We start from the raw sequence: 18,475 nt of genomic DNA, 5'->3' as shown, positions 1-18,475 counted from the left end.
TAGTGCTGACATAAGAAGGAGAGGCGGAGGCATCTGGAAAGGGACGTTTGACTTTTCACCTACTTATTTTCCCTGGAGATAATATCCCCTAGGAGATGGGATGGGAGGGGGGAAATTCCTTTGAGCTGGAACGGGAGATTAGGGGTAGAATGACTTGGAAGATGGCCAATGAGTGCAGAGGAGTGGGGAAAGGAAAGGGAGGGTTTTGGGTCTGGAAGTCAGTATTGGCTTCGATGGAGTCAGGTGTGGAATGTCGTGCTTAATAAATAGGAGTTTTCCTTCAAAGACTTTGTTTGAAATGCAATTTATTTGAGACGACCTCGAAGCCTGACAATACCATTATCATTTCAGATAACTGACTGTCCAGTCTCTTCTTAAAAGCATCCAGTGACAGAGTTCCCATGATTTCTGAAGGGAAGCTGTTCCACTGGTTAATTGTCCCCACTGTTATTTCTCCTTAATTCCAGGTTGCTTCTCTCTTTTTTCCAATCATTGTTTCTTGTCCTGACCTCTGGTGCTTTGGAGAATAATTTCACCCCCTCTTCTTTGGGGCAGCCCCTCAAATACTGGGATATTGCTATCATGTCACCCCTAATTCTTCTTTTCTCTAGACTAGCCAGACCCAAATCCTAGAGCTGTTCTTCATATGTTTTAGTCTCCAGGCCTTTGATCATCTTAGTTGCTCTTCTCTGCACTTTTTCCAAAGTCTCAACCTCTTTCTTGTAGTATGGTTACCAAAATTGGTTGCAGTATTCCAGGTGTGGCCTTACTAAGGATTTTATAAAGCGGCATTTATACGTCATGTGATTTTGATTCTGTGCCTCTGTTTATACAACCCAGGATTGTATTAGGTTTTTTGGCTGCTGCTGCACACGGCTGGCTCATATTCAAGTGGTCATCCATTAGGACTCCAAGGTCCCTCTCACAGTTACTGTTTTTGAGCCAGATCTCACCTAATCTGTACTTCGATAATTTTCTGGGCATGTCCGGACAGCAAGGACCACAACCATTACAGAATAATGTCCCTAGGTGTGTATCTGTGATTTTTGATGTTTTTCTCCAGACATCCCTCCTCACATGGAGCCCTGGTAGAACTTCAGGGTTCCCAGAGGAGAAGTTGCTTCACAGTGTAATTATCGCCATCCTGTTCTCTGTGACCTCTTCTGTCAATTCTCCAGCGACTGCCTTGATGTAAACATCAGACTGAAGCAGCATGGAAGGGATCTTGCATCAGAAAAGGATAAATGCTTCAGGTCAGGCTCTTTGATGGCACACATTTTGAGACAGGTAGGAGCTCTGCTCTTGAATGTACTTTCTCTCTTTTCCAGATGAAGCTCAGCTTGTTTTTGTCTGAATCAGAAGAACCACTGGCATTTCCATCTTGTGGGAAGCCTGGAATTCTTCCGTATCTTCTTGGTGTCCTTGTTTAGAAAGGGATTGATTCAGCCCAAGGAATGATGGACCTCCTGATTCTGCTCCTGATGCTTCTGATGCTGCCGGTGTTCCAGCCAGTCTCTGGAAAGCTTAGGAGGAAGTGCCCGATGAATTTGGAGCACCGGGATGGAAAAAATCCACCAAGCTATTACAGGCCAGGAGACCATCTCATTAGCATGGTCACCACAGCAACATTAAGCTCAAATATAACGTTGCCTTTCAACATGGCTCCTTCTACTCAGTCTGACTCGTAAGTCATTCAGGATGATGGATTTGCACTCCTTCCATTTTCAGATGTAATATTCTCCTTTTTTCCCCTCCTTATTTCACTTACTCCTATATGGAAGGACCCACCTAATTTCCTGGAAGAGACTCAAATCCAAAGATGGAGAAACAGCTAAAAGAACTCCAGATTATTTCTTCCTCCCCATCCAGCCCTGAGTTCCTCTGTTTGAAAACTGACTTTTGTTTAAAGTAACTATTGAAAAGGTTGCAATTTCCTATGTCAAGCCCATCCCTGGAAGTTTTCAAGAAGAGACTGAACTGCCATCTGTTAGGAATGGTTCAGGGTCTGCTTGGGTGAGGGTGAGGGGTTTGGACTAGATGATTTACAAGGTCCCTTCCAACTCTCTTAATCTGTATCTATCTATAAATGCTCATTGAATGGTTTAATTTTTGCCTCTAGTTTTGGATCAGTATTGGCTTAAAATTCAATAGGCTTGTGTGACAAAGAGAAAATACATTAAACAATATCCTGTTATTGCTTTCGATGGTGGTGTTGATAATATGAATATTTTTCCACAGGTGGGCAGCTTCAGGTAGGTTATCTTCTGATAAGTTTAGAATTGTCCGGTTCATTTTTGCCATTCACATGGCTAACAAGAACCCACAGCTCCTGCACAATCTCACACTTGGCTACAACATCCATGACAACTCGCTGAGCTCACTTGCCACTTCAGATGCTTTGCTGGACATGCTCTCTACTGGAGAAGCCAATGTTCCCAACTACAGCTGTGGGAAGAAGGACAGTCTTTTGACTCTTCTCGATGCAGCAAGAAGGGACATCTCCATCCAGATGTCAACTTTAGGAGGCACCTACAAAGCCTCACAGGTGTGTGTGTGTGTGTGTGTGTTTGTGTATCTGGTAAAGTGAGAGCAGAGTTGGTGGGTGATCAATATCCCCACTTGCATCTTCTCCATGGAATTCAGGAGCTGTTTTTCACCATAGCCATTTGAGGTCTCATGGCTGGTGATTGGGATCCATATTGAGAAGGAGGCAACCATCAAAGCAGCCATATCTTCTCATGTCACCATCTTCATGGCTTGGGTGGATTCTGCTGGACACTTGTAGCAAATGGGACCAAAGCTTACGAAGGGTGCATACTTGTACCATTATTATTCAGTCTAGACACGAATGACTTACCAGGACTCATAAAGGACCCTCCGGTTCACATGCCTAAGACACTAGATACATCTATTATCATCTTGTTATAAACTGAGAATGGTATTATTATTCTTATTATACCCGTAATAAAGGAGAATATTTGTAGCTCGGGGTTGACATGAGGCGTCCTTGGTGATCTCTGAACTTGCTTGTTTTCTTGCAGATGTTTCTTTACCCAAACTAGGTAACATCATCAGTGCTAGTGATGATGATGATGATGGTTAGCACTGATGATGTTAGCCAGTTCAGGTTATGAAATGTCTGGAAGAAAACAAGCAAGCTCAGACAGCACCAAGGACTCCGTCAAGTTGGGTTCCATATGCTGTAAAGAAGACTTGGCTCCAACTCCCATAAGAAGTATCTGATTCTTAATAAATCAGAGTCAAAAGTTATGAATTTTAAAAATGACATCATACCCATAGAGGGCTATTCAGTGGTGAGCCATAGAGCAAGTAACACCTTTCCTTATCTAGAGGTAGTTTTCTTGGAGATGGGATCTTTGCTCACTCCACATCAAAAGAGCCCAGAGCATGGACATAAGTGAATCTACTACTTAAATTTAAGCTATCCAACTTCCTTAGCCCCATTTATTAAAGTATATAATGCCGAGATTAGAACACAATAGAATAACAGAGTTGGAGGGACCTTGGAGGTCTTCTAGTCCAACCCCCTGCTTAGGCACGAAACCCTATACCATTTCAGGCAAACGGTTATCCATCTTCTTAGAAACTTCCAGTGTTGGAGCATTCACAACTTCTGGAGGGAAGTGGTTCCACTGATTAATCGTTCTAACTGTCAGGAAATTTCTCCTTAGTTCTAGGTTGCTTCTCTCCCTTAGATTACCCCTAAACTCTTATATGGAGCTGTGATTTGAAGCTTTAAGACATATATCATCACTAAAATAATCACATCATCTAAGAAGGATTGTGTGGGTGGATAAAAGTTCTTCCACCCTCAGGGCTTAATTGGGAATTTATACAACTTTTCCCCTATCTAAAATTGGGATATACAATTTTTGATATAAAATTAAGCTGTAGAAACTGAGATTTCTAAAATTCTGTCATTTTTAACAGACAAAAGTTCCATTAAAAGGCAAGTATTTAAATGCAAAAGTGCCTTCAGGAGATATTTATTTTAGTGAGAATGTGCTGGAAATATAGAAGATTTAACCAAGTCCCAATGAACTTGTCTTTCTGGAGCTCCAGAGAGAGACTAACATGTTCATCCTTTCAATCTCAATTATATAAGAAAGAAAACTTTCAAAAGCTTGGACTACACATTATAAAAACAACCTATTGTGACCCTTATATTAAAACAACTCATTTCCTATGCTATGAGAATTCAAAAATTATATATAATACGGCACTTTAGTGGAACAAAAGAGTTCACCTAAAATCTGTATATCTGCGTCTGATTGTGGGAAATTATAAAGGTGATACAGAAGTATGATTTTCATTCTTTATTTGTGTTCTTGTTTCCTTAATTTTTTTATTCTATGTTTATATATTGTGTTCTTAATGTTCTGTGTTTTATATTCTGTATTTTTGTAGACCTCATGACTAATCAACAATAAACTATTCTAACAAGTTCAAGAGAATGAAGTTGGACGTATTAAAAGCTAATTTGGACTTGATCCGAACCCAAATATAAGCATTCTTCGTTGTCTTTTCAGATCAGTTATCAAACTGCTTCGGAGGCTCTGAGTGATAAAAGTCAATTCCCTTTTTACCACCGGATGCTCCCCAAAGGAAGGTTCCAGTACCCAGCAATTATCCAATTGCTCCTCCATTTCAGATGGACCTTGATTGGCCTCTTTGCTTCAGACACAGAGAACGGAGAGAATTTCATGAGGATTTTGACTCCTATGCTTGTCAGGAATGGAATTTGTGTGGTTATATCACAACGAATCTCAATGACTAGACATCCGGCATCCTTCAGAGAGGCCCTCTCTAAGTGGAGACAAGTCAATGTCTTTGTTCACTTCTTAGAATACGTTTCAATTTCAGACGGAATCCTTCCTTTCCATGAAACTCTTGAAGGTTTGCCAGGACCCATTGAAGGGAAAGTCTGGATCACCACAAATTTGGGAACATATTCATTGAAAAAACACAGATGTCTCAAACATGTCCATAGTATTTGGTCTTTTACTTTTCAGAGGAAACAATGGCCAAAAGAGGATGCGTTTGAACCCTACTTCTTTGTAGATGTCCAGTATGAAGATCAGTATTTTCACTGTTCTTTTTCAAACCGTGTCTCTTTTGTCAATGGTCGGAGAAGATGCACCCAGAAAGCATCAATGGAGACCCAGCAGGGAAGGAACACTTTACGGATCAAAAATAACAAACATATTTACAGTATCGTTAAGAGTCTGGCGCATGCCTTGAATGTTGCATATTCCTCCAGATACAGAAGGAGTAGGAAGGAGGGCGAAGAGAGTTTGGGAGCTCCAAGGCTGCAACCATGGCAGGTATGGGACCCTGTCAAGTGGCCATTAATTAGATTAGATTAACTGAGTTGGAAGAGCCTTGTAGGTCATCTAGTCCAACCCCCTGCCCAAGCAGGAGTTCATACCCCATTTCTGACAGATGGTAGTCCAGTCTCTTCTTAAAAACCTCCAGTGTTGAAGCTCCAACTATTTCTGAAGGCAACTTCTGTTTCATTAGTTGATTGTTCTCCTTATTTCCAGGTTGAATCTCACCTTGTTCAATTTCCATCCATTATTCCTTGTCTGGCCTTCAGGTGTTTTGGAAAATGGCTTGATCCCCTCCTCTCTGTGGTAGCCCCTCAAATATTGGAAGATGTTATCATGTCTCCCCTGTCCTTCTCCTCACTAAACCAGTTATGCCCAGTTCCTGCAACGGTTCATTGTATGTTCTAGCCTCCAGTCCCCAAATCTCAGTTCTGTTTGAGAAGAAGTCCAATGGAAAAGAACAAGAACCATCTCAATCTAATTATGCTACAAAAGTCCAACACTTTTGGCCAATCTAATTGACCAGGAGTTAATATTCCAAAGAAGCTACACCATGGTAGATAAATATTAATATTTATTAATATTTGGTATTAAACATTGCTAATTTGAAAAGGATGCATGCAGTTTTAAATAAATCCCTGTAGGTATATGGTTTGTGATTAGCATCATAGAATTTTACCTTTATATATTTAATGGAGACCTTGAGGCCATCTAGCCTAACCACTCCTTTCTGCATGAATCCCAGCTGAAATTTCTTTGGCCTATATTTGCTCAGTCTTTGCATTAAGACAAGAGGAGACTGAATTTCTCAGGTTCACTGGCTCCTCCTTTTATGACATTTTTCTTCTTATTCAGCCAGAATTTCCTCATCTTATGACTGAGTTCATTTTTCCATATCTATAAACTATGGAATATAGTGCTTAATCTTCTGTGTAACATTTTTTTAGTAATTGGAAGAGTGCGCTATCCTTTCCAACAAAGAGATTGTGTTATTTGAACATGGTGCTTCTAGAAGCATCTTCTGATTTTCAGCTGCCATAAAAATATAGTTCTTTCCCTTGTTGTCTTTCTTCATGGCTGGAGCAGCTCCTTTCATCTTAAGACAGTTTTTCTCCACCTAATTATCACAATTCAGATCTTACGTAAGTAGCTTCCTAATCATAACCCCATGAAGTAATTTGTTAGTACTTTGCTAAATCAAGTTTTATTACTGCCATCCCTACATTTCATTAAGAAGCAGAATGACATGTCAGAATGATCTTGAGGAATGATGGGGAAGATTTCCTGGGAACAACCAGATAAGAGGGGGCAGGCAACAGCCGAATAACAGGCAAAAAAAAGGAATTCAGAAATGATCATCCCTAACTTTTCAGGCTTGCGGTGGCTCAGTGGCTAAGACGCTGAACTTGTCAACCGAAAGGTTGGCAGTTCAGTGGTTCGAATCCGTAGTGCTGCGTAATGGGGTGAGCTCCTGTTCCTTGTCCCAGCTTCTGCCAACCTAGCAGTTTGAAAGCATGTAAAAAATGCAAGTAGAAAAATAGGGACCACCTTTGGTGGGATGGTAAAAGCGTTCCGTGCGCCTTTGGCATTTAGTCATGCCGGCCATATGAACATGGAGACGTCTTTGGACAGCGCTGGCTCTTTGGCTTTGAAATAGAGATGAGCACTGACCCCTAGAGTCGGGAATGACTAGCACGTCTGTGCAAGGGAAACCTTTACCTTTACCTTTTCAGCCAATCAAAACTGATGGTGGGAGATTTGTACTTTCAGACTTGCAAAGTTCTGTTGATGTGGCTTTACAATAAGGTAGAATTAGCTCATTAGGATGTGTTTTTCCTGTCAACTATCAGAGAGAAAATTAAATTGGCAACTTTCTTCTTGACAAATCCCTGCTTTCTTTTACTCACCCTGTTGTTTTCCGGGAGTGTATACATAATCTCTTTGTTTGTTAATTTATTTGTGAGCTGTTCAAGAATGTTCCATATAATTGACAAAGTTTGTCAATATTTATTTTCTCAATCTATATTTTCTCAATATGTGGTTGACAAATGTTGCTGAACCTTTTTTAACTTTTGAAGATAGTGGTAACACTCCCCCACCCCCCGAACCAAGCATATTTGCAATTTAGACAAGTGTTGAAGAAAGATTCAAATGTTAAAAGACCACATGGGATTAAAAAAAAAGAAAGAAGGGTTCTACTTTTAAAATATGGGAATGAATTCATTCCAGTTCCACCCCTTCCTTGAGAAGAATGAATTTTGGAATTTTTCCCACTTTAAACTCTACTTGGACCAAAATGGAGACATAACAGCAGATCTGGACTTTGTATGTATTTTGATTGTCTCCGAGGAGGATCCCATCCAACTGAAACTTGGGAGTGTTGAAAGACAGAGAGTAATTATCAACCAAGATGGTCTGTCAAGGCTAAAGTCGCTCAACAAGGTAGGGAAAATATTGGAGACTTTTCTCCGGCTTCCAAAGCCCTAGAACCCATTTCATGTGGGCTAAGCCTGGTCACCAAGATGGAGAATTTAATGTGGGGAGTGGTACTCTTCTAATTTTGTTAGGTGGCTTAGAAAGCTTCAGTGCTATTGACCAAGGTGTCCTTCAGATGCTCTAGTATGGAAGACTATTATCAGCTGATCCAGCCATGTCCAACATGGGACGCTGGGTGACTAAACTTTATGACATAGATCATGGCCCTTTTGTCTCCCCTCTGCAATTTAGTATCCTGCTGGGCAGAATTTTCTTTTTCATCACTGCATTGTTCTACTTATTTTTTTTTTAAATCTAATAAAAGAAAAATTAATAAACCATCTAGAATAAATTTTATTATAAATTTAAGGGATAGACCATCATCCTTGAAAATCATGGCTATAGGAAGAACGGAGGAATCCATATTAATAGGGCCATAGAATGGAATAGTATTATGGAATGGAATGGAATTTAGAATAGAATAAAGAATGGGATGGGATGGAATAGAATAGAAAAGAAAAGAAAATAGAATGGAATATAGAATAGAATGGAATGGAATGGAATGGAATGGAATGGAATTTAGAATAGAATAAAAAATGGGATGGGATGGAATAGAATAGAAAAGAAAATGGAATGGAATATAGAATAGAATAGAATAGAATAGAATAGAATAGAATAGAATAGAATGGAATGGAATGGAATGGAATGGAATGGAATGGAATGGAATAGAAAATGGAATGGAATGAAATGGAATATAGAATAGAATAGAAGAAATAGGAATGGAAAAGAATTATGGAATGGAATGGAATAGGTTGTCTGTCAATGATGGGAAGTCAGGTGATATTTCATATTTATTTAACCAAAACCTAGTTACTTCCCTAAGGCTTATGTCTACCTCCATTTTCCATGGATGGTGAGTTCTGAGGTTTTACTTTTGGCATTCCTTCTTTTCTGCTCAGTCCCTGCCTCAGTCCAAATGTGTGGAAAACTGTCATCCTGGATTTGTCAAGAGGGCTCGAGAAGGAGAGCCAGTTTGCTGCTACGACTGCGTTCCTTGTCCAGAGGGGACCTTCTCCACTCAGGAAGGTGGGTGACACCAAAGAAAAAGACAGGGAATGGATTCATCCACACCAGAGCATTTTCATGGAAGTCCAAGTTAAAAGTTAGAAGCTTGTTTATTTTCAAACTGCACAATTTCTTATCTAAGGGATGACAAACATGAAGGAGTGGCTCGGAACAGAGAGGAGGATGTGACAGATTGCGTCTCCAGTCTCCAAGAATCGTCTCAATGACGGTTATCCTGAAAGGTGCTTTTTTTTTTTCAAAAGGCAATTAGTTTTTCTTGTTTTCTTTTCTTTGAAAATGTTTCACTTCTCATCCAAGAAGCTTCTTCGGTTTTAAAGGAAACTTCTTCAAGGAAGAAAAAAACAAGATAGTCCAGTTGCCTTTTGAAAAAACGTCTTTGGGACACAACAGAATAGCAGAGTTGGAAGGGACCTTGTATTGTTTCAGAGTTTGAGCATCAAGATAAAGTTGACTGTATTTAACGTACATGAAACTGAGCAGCTGCACACAAGATGGAGTTTGGCCTGAGCCACAGTTTGTTCACATAGTTTGAGTGCTAAATGGGCCACGTGACAATCTCTTGAACCTGCTAAGTGTGAGAAGTCCTACCAATGTTTAAATGGAAGAAATTAGAATAGAATAACAGAGTTGGAAGGGACCTTGGAGGTCTTCTAGTCCAACCCCCTGCCTAGGCAGGAAACCCTACAACCACTTCAGACAAATGGTTATCCAATCTCTTCTTAAAAACTTCCAGTGTTGGAACATTTACGACTTCTGGAGGCACTGATGAATTGTTCTAACTGTCAGGAAATTTCTCCTTAGTTCTAGGTTGCTTCTCTCCTTGATTAGTTTCATGGTTTGACAACTATGACCTGGATGATTGAAGATCTCCATAGACATCATGGATGAGAAACTAAATGTTTTCAAAGAAAAAAACACACAAAAAAAGTCCAGTTGCCTTTTGGAAAAAACATCTTTGGGATTGCAATGCATTCTATATGGCTCCCCCGTTGAGGATCACCGAGAAGATTTTGCTGGTCCACAATGAGGTGGTGAGGACAGTTAGGGGTCTACCTCATGACAAATAAATTATCGCTGCTCCCAGGATTCATTCTTGATTATTTGCAGGACTAGCTTTCCCTGCCAGCAAACTAGATTCCAAAAGTTAGCCTCTCCTGAGTCCTGTATATTAAGAAGTGCCATGTGGAGGATTCAGGAAGTGTGTCCAGAAAGAGTAACTGATTTATTATTTACCTGTAATAATGTAGGTTCCTATGAAGATTCTCCACATTACACAGGAAATCATTAATATCCTAGGACATCTCCCAATTTAATAAACAATTACAAATATAATTTTTTTTAAGAAAATGGTATTCTTTTTATGAACCTCCTGTGGAGAAGATGGTAAGAAATGCATCTTGTCCCACGAATGTATTTCTTTGAAGGTGAAAGGATAATATGTTAAATAATTTTTTTTTGTTTATTTGTTTTCTCAGATACAGAAAAATGCACCAAGTGTCCGGATGATAAATATCCAAATGGGGATCAAGTCCAATGTATCCCCAAATTTATAACCTTCCTGTCTTATGAAGAACATCTGGGCAACATCCTGGTGTCGTTTGCTCTATTCTTTTCCCTAACCACAGGCTTTGTCTTACTCATCTTCATTAAATACCGAGAAACTCCCCTTGTCAAAGCCAACAACCGGGACCTCTCCTACATCCTCCTTGTCTCCCTCCTGCTTTGCTTCTTGTCTAATTTTCTCTTCATTGGTCAACCAAGGAAAGCCACCTGCCTTCTCCGACAGACGGTTTTCAGCATCATCTTCTCAGTGGCCATTTCTTCTCTCTTGGCCAAAACCATCACGGTGGTGCTGGCTTTCCTGGCCACAAAACCAGGAAACCGAGTGAAGAGATGGTTGGGGAAGAGCTTGGCCAACTCCATCATCCTTTCTTCTTCTGCTGTCCAAATTATCATCTGCTCCATCTGGTTGGGAGTTTCTCCCCCATTCCCTGACTCTGACCTCCACTCCCAGCCTGGAGAGATCGTCCTGCAATGCAATGAAGGGGCCGTTGTCATGTTCTACGTCACCCTCAGCTACATGGGCTTCCTGGCTGCCATCTGCTTCACGGTGGCTTTCCTGGCCAGGAACCTGCCTGGGGCCTTCAACGAAGCCAAGCTGATCACCTTCAGCATGCTGGTCTTCTGCAGCGTCTGGGTGACTTTTGTGCCCACCTACCTGAGCACCAAAGGGAAATACATGGTGGCTGTGCAGGTCTTCTCCATCTTGGCCTCCAGTGCTGGTCTGCTTGGTTGCGTCTTCATCCCCAAGTGCTACATTATTATTCTGAGGCCAGACCTGAACACAAAGGAGCAACTAACGACCAAAAGAAATTAGCTATGTGAGTCAGACGTATTTTGACTCCTAACAGGCCAAACCAAGAAAATGATGAAAAATGATGATCATACATATAAAAAATACAATCGATGTTGTAAGCACAAATATCCATAAATAACAATCCTCAGGTTACTTTCCCACCCATCTGCTGTTAGTATCCTCGAGAGTTATTGCCTTAATAAAAAGAAACACAATCAGTTGTTTTGCAGTAGCAGTTTTGATAAAATGTACTGAGAAGCAAGGAGTTCAGGGTCCCAAAAGCAGACCTTCTTTCTATGCTTCTGTCTTGCTAAGAGGGTCTCACTCCTCCAACAACTTGGTTTTTTCACAGCTCTTATCCCTTTTCACCTCTTGGGGGGCAAAATCCTGAAAGGACTGGATTTATCCGCTCAGTCTTCTGGAAACAATGTTTGAAAAGACCTTAATGCCACGCAGAAGAACTGGGTAATCTAAAGCCCAATTTTGCAACCAGCCTGTCCCAGGTACCCACAAGGAAAGCCAATTTCATAGAAGACTGAGGCTTGTTGTGTAGCTCCTTGTGCCTGATCCTTTGCATCTTGCATACTGCTTTTTTTTTTTTGTCATTTATTGACCCCAAAATTAACCCTTTTAATTAATTTTAAATTTTGTATTGTTATGTATTTTAGTTTTGGCTGTGCACCGCCCTGAGTCCATTAGGAGAAGGGCGGTATATAAATTGAATAAATAATAATAAATAATAATAATAATCCCTTGTGGGGTGGAGTCAGGGCAACTGAATGGAGCTGAGTGTTTACTGGCCCTTCCAGTTGCCAATGCAGAGTTTGCAGCAGATATATTCTCATTGTGCCCAGAGAGAGAAATATCTGCCTCTACCTAGGATCGAACTCACAGCCTCCTGATTGCTCCACCTATAGGCCACCACATACTGCTTTTACTTGCAAGGAATTGTCAGTAAGGTTGAAGCAACCCAAACCAGGAAATCCCTCACATCCATGGGCCATTTTGAGCAGCATCAAGTCCATGGCCTGCCTGTTTTGCAAGATTGCTGTTCTTAGCTATTCCTGCTTCTCATTGAGGAGAGCTTTACCAAGCCTTATTTCTATGTTTCGTAACTGTTGAAGACCTTTAAATGTACAGGAGGGCTGTCTAACCAGTTAGAGCCAGAAAAGTTATCTGCAGTGTTTTCTTCTGAAGAATGTCTCCACCATTGTAAGCTGGTGTGGGAAGGAGAGCATCACTCCCTTAAACCTCTGTTCTGGGAGGGATGACAAGAATGGGTGGAATCAAACAGAGGACCTGAAGGAAATAACAGAATAAGAGAGCTGGAAGAGACCTCAGAGGTCTTCTAGCCCAACCTAGAAGACCTCCTGGATGGGTAGGAACAGGCTCAGACTCAGCCCCTCCAAGACGGAGTGGCTGTGGATGCCGGCATCCCATGATCTAGCGGCTCCATCACTTTTGATGGAAGGGGAGTTACTTACTCCCTCTGAAAGGGTTCGCAATCTTGGCGTCCTTCTGGATTCGCGGCTCTCCTTAGTTGACCATCTGACGGCCGTGACCAGGGGGGCTTTTGCACAGGTTCGCCTGGTGCGCCAGTTGTGACCTTTCCTAAATAGGGATGCCCTCCATACAGTCACTCAAGCTCTCATTATCTCTCGGTTGGATTACTGCAATGCCCTCTACATGGGGCTGCCCTTGGGGTGCACCCAGAGGCTCCAACTGGTCCAGAATGCGGCCGTGTGGGTTGTTATGGGAGCTTCTGTTACTCCTGTGTTACACGTCTCCTGCGCGAGCTGCACTGGCTGCCGGTGGTCCTTTGGATCCGCTTCAAGGTGCTGGTGCTTACCTATAAAGCCCTTCATGGCATGGGCCTGGAGTACTTGCAGGACCACCTCCTACCGGCCTCCCACTGCCCAGTGCGCTCGCATAGGACTGCCCTCCTCCGGGTGCCATCAGCCAGACAATGTCGGCTGGGGGCGCCCAGGATGAGGGCGTTCTCTGTGGCCGCACTGACCCTGTGGAACGAGTTACCCACTGGGCTCCGGACGGCCCCTGACCTCCGCTCTTTCTGCAGTGACCTGAAGACATGGCTTTTTCAACAAATCTTCTGATCTGTTTGGGAGATACAGTTTTAATTTGGGGATTTTAATTGGATTTTTAGTATTATTTATTGTTTGGTTTTATTGCTGTGAGCCGCCCTGAGTCCTTCAGGAAAAGGGCGGCATATAAATATTATCAAATAAATAAATAAATAAACCTCCTGCTCAGGCAGGAAACTCCATACCATTTCAGACATATGCTTGTCTCTTCTGAAAAACCTTCAGTGATGGATCACTCACCTCCCTCCAGAGGTACTCTAAAACTGGAGGTTAATCAATAATCAAGACTTTTTTCAGGGTTCATGAAACAGTAAGTGCTGGTAGGACTCCTCCAATATTGAGAGAGGCTCAAGAAAAGGATGGTCTCATATTTACACATCTAAGAAAGGCAGGAGAGGCTAATGCATAAGGAACAGACAAGATAAGCACAGATATTCACAGGGAAAGGATCTCAAGTAATGGAGCTCAGCCTATTTCTTCTGCAGATTTTCCTTCGGAAGCCAAACGGGAGGAATAAAGCAATAAATTAGGACAGGGAGGGAAAACCTCTCCCATAAATCAAGAGAAGGAGCCAGAATGCCAGACACCAAAAGAGAAAAATTTCCCATTGGAAATCTATGGGATTGCTCTAATTAGATTACAGATTTTGGCCTTATATCTTTATTCATTGATTTGATTTAATCAATTCCATTCTTCTAAGAACAGATTTTTTCCATATAGGAAATGCATAATCCCAGGGGCCAATTTTTGCTTCTGTCTCCAGCAGGTTAGTCCCTTTTGAACTTCAGGAAAGTTCTGTCCTGTCCTGTCCTGTCCTGTCCTGTCCTGTCCTGTCCTGTCCTGTCGTATCTTGTTCTGTCTGGAACACGAGGAAGATGTGACCCATGTGACTGTTTTCAGACAAATCATTTTTTTAACATGAAAAAACTAGTTTTTTTCAGCAACTCAACAATAGGGAGCATATTCTGGAAATCATTGAAGTACATTTGCAAGTATATTGAGAAAGGTATGAACTTAATTGAAAAAGAGGGTTGATGTAACTCATGAATTTGCCACTTGTGGAATGTTATCTAGGACCAATACTTTCTATTCTTTAATTCCCATGTCTAAATTATGTCTTATTGTTTGATTTCTAGTTCTAGTACTCATTTACAAAGCCTTAGTAAGACCACACTTGGTATATTGCATCCAGTTCTGGTCACCACAATAAAAAAAAAAACTCTGGGAAGTGTACAGAGAAGAAGAGCAACAAGGATGATTAGGGAGCTAGAGGCTAAAACATATGAATGGTTACAGGAATTGGATATATCTAATCTAATTTTTAAAAAAGGACTAGAGGGGAGATGATAAGTTTGTTCCAATATTTGAGGGGCTGCCAGAAAGAAGACGGGATCCACCTATTCTCCAAAGCATCTGAAGACAGGACAAGAAGCAAAGGATGGAAATTAACCAAGGAGAGAAACAACCTGGAATTAAGGAGAAATTTCCTAACAGTGAGAACAATCAACCAGTGGAACAGCTTGCCTTCGGAAATTGTGGGTGCTCCCTCACTGGAGGATTTCAAAGGGGGACTGGACAACCATTTGTCTGAAATGGTATAAGGTCTCCTGCCTGGGCAGAGGGTTGGACTAGAAGACCTCCAAGGTCCCTTCCAAGTCTATTATTCTATGTTCTATGATTTGTTCCTTGTTGACGTATCACATATACTTAATGAATGTATTTATTTCTGTACCCTATAAAAAGACTTGACACCCTATCCCACCCCCCTCAAAAATGCCTTTGGCTTTGCCTGAATTCCTTGGTGGTTTCTATTTTCGGGTAGGCAGATAAACCAAATTTACAAAGGTGACAGTATTTTTCTCTTCCAAACTCAGGGAATAGGTCTTCGCCACCACACAAACTCAGGTTCCTGGGCCTCTCGAGAACGAAGGGAAGGAGCTCAGGATGAGGCAAACCCAGCAAAGAATGCAGAATAGAGGAAGAACTCTCTGTGAGGCCCCAGGAGGAAGAAGATGGACAGAACTGAAGCCCAGGAGGCAGAGAAAGAGGCTAATTCAGAGATAAACTGCTCAGATGAGAAGAGGCAAACAGAAAGGAGGAAGCAACTGAGGGAAAGAGGGAAAGAGAAATGTTGATTGCCTCCCCTCAGACCCTGCGTGAGGGAAACGTCCTTCTGGTAAATGTCTATGGAGATTCTCAGTCCTCCAGGTCATAGTTGTTCCAAAGATGCTTTTTCAAGAGACAACTGGACTTTCTGGAGGGGTTTTGAAGATGTTTTGCTTCTCACTCAAGAAGCTTCTTCAGTTCTAACTGAATGCTGAGAATCCCCACCATCCAGTCAGAGCTGAGGAAGCTTCTTGGATCAGAAGCAAAATGTCTTCAAAGAAAAACCAGAAAGTCCAGTTGTCTCTTGAAAAAGCACCTTTGAATCCTTCCAGTAATTTCCCTCAGATGGAACCAAGAGTTGGAAGAGGGGAAGATTAAAGAAGGAGGAAACAAGCCGAAAAAACAGAGAAAATTAAAGACTTTGACAGAACAGGAATAGAAAACAGAAACCACAAATAGATGAAAAAACCAGATTGGATTCTGTAGAAAAAGAGGATATCTCTCCCCCCTCAAATCAAAATCAATGTATCCAAAATCAAAATAAAACTTCCCAATCCCTGCATAAATGGGGGTGTAATGAGGCATTTCAATGGGTTTTATGTTGTGATTTTTAATGTTATAATCCAGCCGGAGTCACCAATGTGTAAATTGGATAGCAATATAACTATGTTTCATAAATAAATAATAAAATCAGAGATTCTTGTGCCTCATTATATTCTCTCTGCAGTTGAGATTGGCTTTAAATAGGATAATGTAGCATTTGGGGAAAAAGATACAAGCCAAGAGACCAGCCCCAGAGGCCAAGATGGAGAAGATCTCCACGGCCACCATGGACTTCCCTTTGGTGCTCAGGTAGGTGGGGAGGAAGGTGATCCAAACACTGCAAAAGACCAGCATGCTGAAAGTAATGAACTTGGCTTCGTTAAAGCTGTCAGGCAGTTTCCTAGCCAAAAAGGCCACAGTGAAACTGATGAGGGCCAAGAAACCCAGATAGGCAAGGACAGCATAAAACATCGAAGCTGAGCCTTCATTACATTCCAAGATGGCCTCTCCTATCAAGGAGTGGAAGTCCATGTTGGGAAATGGGGGAGAGGTTACCAGCCAGGTGGCACAAAAAATTGCTTGGACCAGGGGACAGGCTACAACAATGGAGTTGGTCAGTGGTTTCCCTAAGAGTTTCTTAGTCCTGTTCCCAGGCTTGGTGGCCATGAAGGCCAGAACCACCATGACAGTTTTTGCCAAGACAGAGGAAACTGCAAGAGAAAAGAGAATGGCAAAGGCAGATTGTCGAAAAAGACAGGTGAGCTTCCCTGGTTGACCAATGAAAAGAAAGGAACAGAGGAAGCAGAGCAGAAGGGAAACCAGGAGGATGTAGGTGAGATCTCGGTTGTTGGCCTTGACAATTGGTGTATTGTGATGCTTAAGGAAAACCACCAGAACTGCAGATGTGGTCACAGAGAGAAAAAGAGTGAGAGATGTTAAGGAGTAGCCCAGGGGGTCTTGATAGGAAAGGAAGTGGAGTTTCTTGGCAATGCAGTGGTCCATGTCCTTGTTGGGATATTGGTCTTCTGGGCAAGGATCACAGAGAGCTGCATCTGAAATCAAGAGTCGGTGTGAATTTCATGAGGAATCAACAAAGGCAAATCATCCATCCATATTGACGATGCTGGGAATAAATTAGCCAGAAAAACAGATCTGTTCTCTGGCTCAACTTCTCTGCTTTATTCTTCAAATCCAGTCATTCAAAAAGAGCCTTGGTGGTGCAGTGGACTAAGTGCTGTTATGTATCACTTAGCTGCCAGCTGCCTGCAATTAGTGCGAGTTCAAATCTCACCAGGCTCAAGGTTGACCCAGCCTTTCATCCTTCCGAGGTAGGTAAATTGAGGACCCAGATTGTGGGGGCAATAAACTGACTTTGTAGAAACACCACTTATGGGGGCGGGGCAAAAGCCCTAATAAGCAGGTATATACAAAAGAATGAAGGCTATTGCTATAAGTACATTGTAAGCCTCCCTGAGTCTTCGGAGGAGGGCGGCATATAAATCGAACTAATAATAATAAATTCAATCTTTTTCCTTAAAAGGAAACATAAATTTTGCTGTGAAACAACCTGATATTAAATTGTTGAGGAGCAAGAAAAGTGGCCTTTGGGGTAGCACAGCTTAGATTCATGAACTGAGAGGATCTGCTGAATATATGAATATATTGAATCATATAAAGCATCCTACCAAAACTGATGCCAAAATTAATATTTTCCCATTGAATGACTTCCTTGAAGATCTACACTTGACGTGTGCTGTACCTGTCTGATTAGAAATGGTCCCTTCTGGACAAGGGTCACACTGGTAGCAGCAAACTTCCTTGCCTTCTGGAACGCTCTTCCTCTCTCCTGCATGGCACCTCTTCATGCCACACCTGGCAAAGGGCACCTTCTGGAAGAGAAATATTTGAGATGGCCTAAGTAATAAACATGCTTCATTTGTCTATTTCTACATTTCTCTTTCCATCTTTAGAATGTCTTCAAAAGAAATGGTTTACCAGGGCCTACCAGAGGGATAAGCTCCAGGGGGAGTCAGGCCAGTGGCAATCCTGACCCTCCAGAATGGATGCTGGAGATTGGAACTGAGACCTCAAAATGCAAAGGAAGTCTTATGACATGGAGCTACAGCTTTTCTAAAAGAAAGAATCGTGAGGATCCAACTGAATGGTCCATGGAAATCATTTTTGCTTTAATGGGCTCCTGGGTTCCAAGCAGGAGTTCTTCCCAATCTTACCCCATCTTGGACTTTTCAGAAGTCAAATTGTAAATGTGTTAAACTCAAAAGCAGGTTTTTCATCAAATCCCTGAATTGTTTTCTGACTGAATAGACCTATTTCCCAGTTAAAAGGGTGTTATGCTTCCTTTGGAGTGAATTAATCCTTTGCTGAATTTACAATATTTCCTTCCAATTCACCTTTGTGACCCAGATGATTTCATTGGAGTTAATGGTGAAATCTTGTCC

The 18,475-nt window shown here is 41.7% G+C and overlaps 2 protein-coding genes across 2 annotated transcripts; one reads left to right on the top strand and one right to left on the bottom strand.

Moving 5' to 3' along the window:
* The first annotated feature begins 1,457 nt into the window (after positions 1–1,457).
* Positions 1,458–11,326, top strand: LOC148116231 (vomeronasal type-2 receptor 26-like). The gene is made up of 3 exons (XM_087883520.1): positions 1,458–1,684; positions 2,239–2,252; positions 10,481–11,326. The coding sequence occupies exons 1-3, from the start codon at positions 1,458–1,460 to the stop codon at positions 11,284–11,286; spliced, it is 1,047 nt and encodes a 348-aa protein (XP_087739646.1). The 3' UTR covers positions 11,287–11,326.
* Positions 11,327–16,163: 4,837 nt separating this feature from the next.
* Positions 16,164–17,881, bottom strand: LOC148116230 (vomeronasal type-2 receptor 26-like). The gene is made up of 2 exons (XM_087883519.1): positions 17,755–17,881; positions 16,164–17,044 (listed from the first exon to the last, which is right to left on the bottom strand). The coding sequence occupies exons 1-2, from the start codon at positions 17,879–17,881 to the stop codon at positions 16,164–16,166; spliced, it is 1,008 nt and encodes a 335-aa protein (XP_087739645.1).
* Between the last annotated feature and the right edge of the window lie 594 nt (positions 17,882–18,475).

This window comes from Pantherophis guttatus, chromosome 1, assembly GCF_059756535.1.
Source record: "Pantherophis guttatus breed Tessera chromosome 1, ASM5975653v1, whole genome shotgun sequence".
In the NCBI taxonomy this organism is placed as follows: domain Eukaryota; kingdom Metazoa; phylum Chordata; class Lepidosauria; order Squamata; family Colubridae; genus Pantherophis; species Pantherophis guttatus.
This window is presented reverse-complemented; position numbering and strand designations above follow the sequence as displayed.

What these genes read in the sequence shown, in the direction of transcription:
- LOC148116230 (XM_087883519.1), bottom strand. Translation starts at nt 17,881, where the DNA reads ATGAAGAGGTGCCATGCAGGAGAGAGGAAGAGCGTTCCAGAAGGCAAG. An exon ending in TACAGCACACGTCAAGTGTA is followed by an intron (nt 17,045 to 17,754) that starts GATCTTCAAGGA and finishes GTGATCCTTGCC; the next exon opens with CAGAAGACCAATATCCCAAC.
- LOC148116231 (XM_087883520.1), top strand. Translation starts at nt 1,458, where the DNA reads ATGGACCTCCTGATTCTGCTCCTGATGCTTCTGATGCTGCCGGTGTTC.